This window comes from Limulus polyphemus, unplaced genomic scaffold (assembly GCF_000517525.1).
Source record: "Limulus polyphemus unplaced genomic scaffold, Limulus_polyphemus-2.1.2 Scaffold778, whole genome shotgun sequence".
NCBI classification, from domain to species: Eukaryota; Metazoa; Arthropoda; class Merostomata; order Xiphosura; family Limulidae; genus Limulus; species Limulus polyphemus.
In genome coordinates, this window is record NW_013666388.1 from 24,016 (window position 1) to 28,256 (window position 4,241).

Consider the following 4,241-nt stretch of genomic DNA (forward strand, 5'->3'; position numbering starts at 1 on the left):
ACAAGATAAATATATAAATATTTATATAAATCGCTCTAAACCGTATGTTCGTTAAGAGTAGCACAAGAGTTGGCGTTGGGTGCTGTTGACTAACTGCCTTCCCTCTAGCCTTTCAGTTTAAAATCAGGGACGAGTAGGCTAGACAACCCCGTGTAAGATTATCAGAAACGAAACCAATGTTGAAGTAGAATATTATTAACGAGGAGGAGATTTATTCAACAAAGAATCGGTTTTAATAGACAACTACCATTGGTTTGTTAAGACAAATTCATTCTGATCCAGTCTAGAAATTCGGTGACTCTAGTGTAAACTCCTGGAAATTTGGGCTCAGCACATCTAATACCCCACGAAACAATACCGACCAATGTCCATCGTCGATTTGGAGCTTCCCACATCAGTGGCCCTCCAGAATCACCCTGAAATATTAATCTCCGTCAGCTCGAAGATATCAAACTTTACTGAGCCACAAAAAGTTACCCCTTAGTTATAAGTACAAATATAATACTGAAAGTTAAAATGTTATTTGCAAAACGTATAAACTTTTTTTTTATTCAAAATTACTTGAGCTCACATTAATAAAAATAAGGTTAGCACTAACTTGTTCGTTAAACGCACGGGTTACTATGATGGTTAACAATCAAAAGAGTACAAGTTTATTCATACTTTATTAATATTCCGTAAAAAAAAACAACAACGTTGATTTCATAGAAATATCTTTACTTTACTCGTATAGATTAATCGTTCATTATATTATTTTTACTTCAAATCAAACTCGGTGAAAAGTAACAAATAAAAACTCAAAAATTCCGTTAAATTATTAAAACTTAAAAATAAAATTCCAAAGATGGTTAAAGAAAATATTAACTATTTTAAAAATAGTTTTGTGTTTTTTTTTGTCAATTAAGATGCAAGATAAAGTGTCTTTTTCTTCTCGAAATATTGGCTTTAGGGGAAAGATTGCAATACACGGGTTAAAAGATTTTTACTTTAATTTCGAGAGATAATGATCTATATCGTAACAAATGCCACAAACTGAAACGTCGCTTTATAATTAACCTTTAACCCACCATCATGTTGCACAATTATGCAACAAGGACTTTTATTTACCATGAGAGACAGCTTTCTATTTGATACCAGAGTTGCCAAATTTCAATCTTGACGTTCTAACGCTGACGATCAACTTTAATGCTCAAAACAACAACTTATTTGTCCATGACAACTTACCTGACACGAATCCTTGTCTCCATTCTTAGATCCAGCACAAAGGAACACTTTAGTAATACAACTTATTTGTCCATGACAACTTACCTGACACGAATCCTTGTCTCCATTCTTAGATCCAGCACAAAGGAACACTTTAGTAATACAACTTATTTGTCCATGACAACTTACCTGACACGAATCCTTGTCTCCATTCTTAGATCCAGCACAAAGGAACACTTTAGTAATACAACTTATTTGTCCATGACAACTTACCTGACACGAATCCTTGTCTCCATTCTTAGATCCAGCACAAAGGAACACTTTAGTAATACAACTTATTTGTCCATGACAACTTACCTGACACGAATCCTTGTCTCCATTCTTAGATCCAGCACAAAGGAACACTTTAGTAATATTTTGTGTAAAAGTCTCGTCACATTCGTCGTTATTCCAAATGGGGATGCTAACTTCTCTTAAAACGTTGCTTGAAGCACCACCTAGCGGTAGGAAAATTAACCCCCTGTAAAATGTTGCAAGAGGAAGCAGAAGCCTAAAGTAGTTGTTTAAAATTTGGATCTGTAACTCATAGGTAACATAAATATGAATTCCAGCAAAAATATTATCGTGTATAACCAATCAGTTTGTAATACTATTTACATTACAAATAAAGATTTAATAGTCACGTGTCCGTAGATCAACAGTAAATTGCCCTATATATATATTATTGTAATATAGTAATCATAAACCAACATGTTTGACAGGTTTTGTAAAGTTAGAACATCTAATTAAACTTAATTTCTGATCACAGTTAATATAATGGTTTTAATGACCAGTCACATAAAATCACATCTTTACGTTATTAATCATTAAATCCATTCTACAGATCACACTGTCACATCTTTACGTTACTAATCATTAAATCCATTCTACAGATAACACTGTCACATCCCAGTGTGATCTGTAGAATGGTTTAAATTATTAGTAACGTGAAGATGTGACAGTGTGATCTATAGAATGGTTTACATTATTAGTAATGTGAAGATGTGACAGTGTGATCTGTTGAATGGTTTTAACGACTAATAACGTAAAGATGTGAGTGTGATCTGTTGAATGGTTTTAATGATTAGTAACGCAAAGATGTGACTGTGTGATCTGTAGAATGGATTTAATGATTAATAACGTAAAGATGTGACAGTGTGATCTGTAGAATGGTTTAAATTATTAGTAACGTGAAGATGTGACAGTGTGATCTGTAGAATGGATTTGATGATTAATTACGTAAAGATGTGACAGTGTGATCTGTAGAATGGTTTAAATTATAAGTAACGCAAAGATGTGACAGTGTGAGCTGTAGATTGGTTATGATAACCAGTAACGTGAAAATGTGACAGTGTGATCTGTAGATTGGTTTTAATAACCAGTAACGTGAAAATGTGACAGTGTGATCTGTAGATTGGTTTTAATAACCACTAACGTGAAAATGTGACAGTGTGATCTGTAGATTGGTTTTAATAACCAGTAACGTGAATATGTGACAGTGTGATCTGTAGATTGGTTTTAATAACCAGTAACGTGAATATGTGACAGTGTGATCAGGAAACCTTCTTGCATGAAAGTTATTTGCTATTAAAAACAACAGTGCGAATACATTAGAAGCTGAGTAAGAATGTCAGGTTTTTGTTATATAGTCACTTTGAAGTAAATGTTAAATAATTACCTACATAATTACAATAAATGATACGCTAAATACAAGCGGGAAGACCTTACAGGATATAATGTGCAATTCACGGTTGCACAAAATATATCAGTACAACCGGGGGTAATTATGGGTCTATTAATTTTTGAATCACACTATCTTGTTTGTGACTTTGACCACTGTGTTTAAAAAGTTCTGTTTGGTAGAAACGAGTCAGCACTTTGTGAATCGTAAACGAAAATTGAAATAATATCACGTTAACAAATGAGGTTAAACTGGTTAAACTCGTACTTTCGTTTTATCTACGATTACTAGAAACAGTTCATTTATACGTTAATAAATGAGGTTAAACTGGTTAAACTCGTAATTTCGTTTTATATGCAATTACTAGAAACAGTTCATTTATTACAAACTGCTCTTTTTCCGTCTGTCAATCATTTAGCATGGATGGTGGGTTATAGGGTGCTGTTGAATGGCTGCCTTCCCTCCGATCAGTTGTTCAAAATTAGAAATGCAGATAACCTTATTAGCTTTGCCATAACATAAACACCAAAGCTTGCGAATGTACAGGTTGAAAATGGGTTATCTATTCAAATACACGTTGCTTAACATTTAGTAAATAGACCATAAATACAAAATATGAAATAGCGATTGCAGTATTTACTAATGTATATTATTGGGTTTTATCATCCATCATCTTGAGGATCAAAAGTTTATTTTGTTCGATTTTGTTTAAGCGCTAAGCTGTACAATGGGCTAACTGCGATATGCCAACCACGGGTATCGTACCCCGAGTTTTAGAGTTATAAGCCATCAACGAGAGGCAGGAAAGAGAAGAACGCCGATACTGAAATCCTTACATACACGTTCATTTATACATCATTCCAGAGAGCTCGATCTAAAAAAGGGGAGAGTTGTTCATAATAAAAACAATAACAACAACAACAACAACTACATTGTGGGAAAAATAAAAATGTTGTGGTAGTAAGAGTGTGTAAGTAGTAGTAAGTTCCACTTCCACAAGTTCAAAAAAACCAGTTCCAATATTTCAGTTTTTACATGAGAGGATTGTAAGTAGAGGCTAAATCTAAATAAAGGGCGAACTTTCATCCACCGCTGTGTGGATCCTCTTTCCGCCCTCCCCATCAACTCATTGCTAAGTTGGAGGAATTATAACACTCAATTACAGGGTTCGATTCTTTACGATAAACACAGCGTTGATAGGCCAATGTGTATGCTTTGTCGATAAACAAACAAACAGGTAATTGTTTGTTTGTTTTTGAATTTCGCGCAAAGCTACACGAGGGCTATCTGCGCTTGCAGTCCCTAATTTAGCAGTGTA

At 34.0% G+C, this 4,241-nt stretch overlaps 1 protein-coding gene across 1 annotated transcript in view; it reads right to left on the reverse strand.

The window, feature by feature from the left end:
- Nucleotides 1-249: 249 nt before the first annotated feature.
- The window catches only part of LOC106460476, a 43,859-nt gene continuing 39,867 nt past the window's right edge, over nucleotides 250-4,241 (reverse strand). The window contains exons 16-17 of the mRNA XM_022387214.1: nucleotides 1,225-1,700; nucleotides 250-416 (exon numbers count right to left, since the gene is read on the reverse strand). Coding sequence (XP_022242922.1) covers nucleotides 258-416; nucleotides 1,225-1,700 — 635 coding nt within the window. The 3' untranslated portion in view covers nucleotides 250-257. The remainder of the gene's footprint in view (nucleotides 417-1,224; nucleotides 1,701-4,241) is intronic.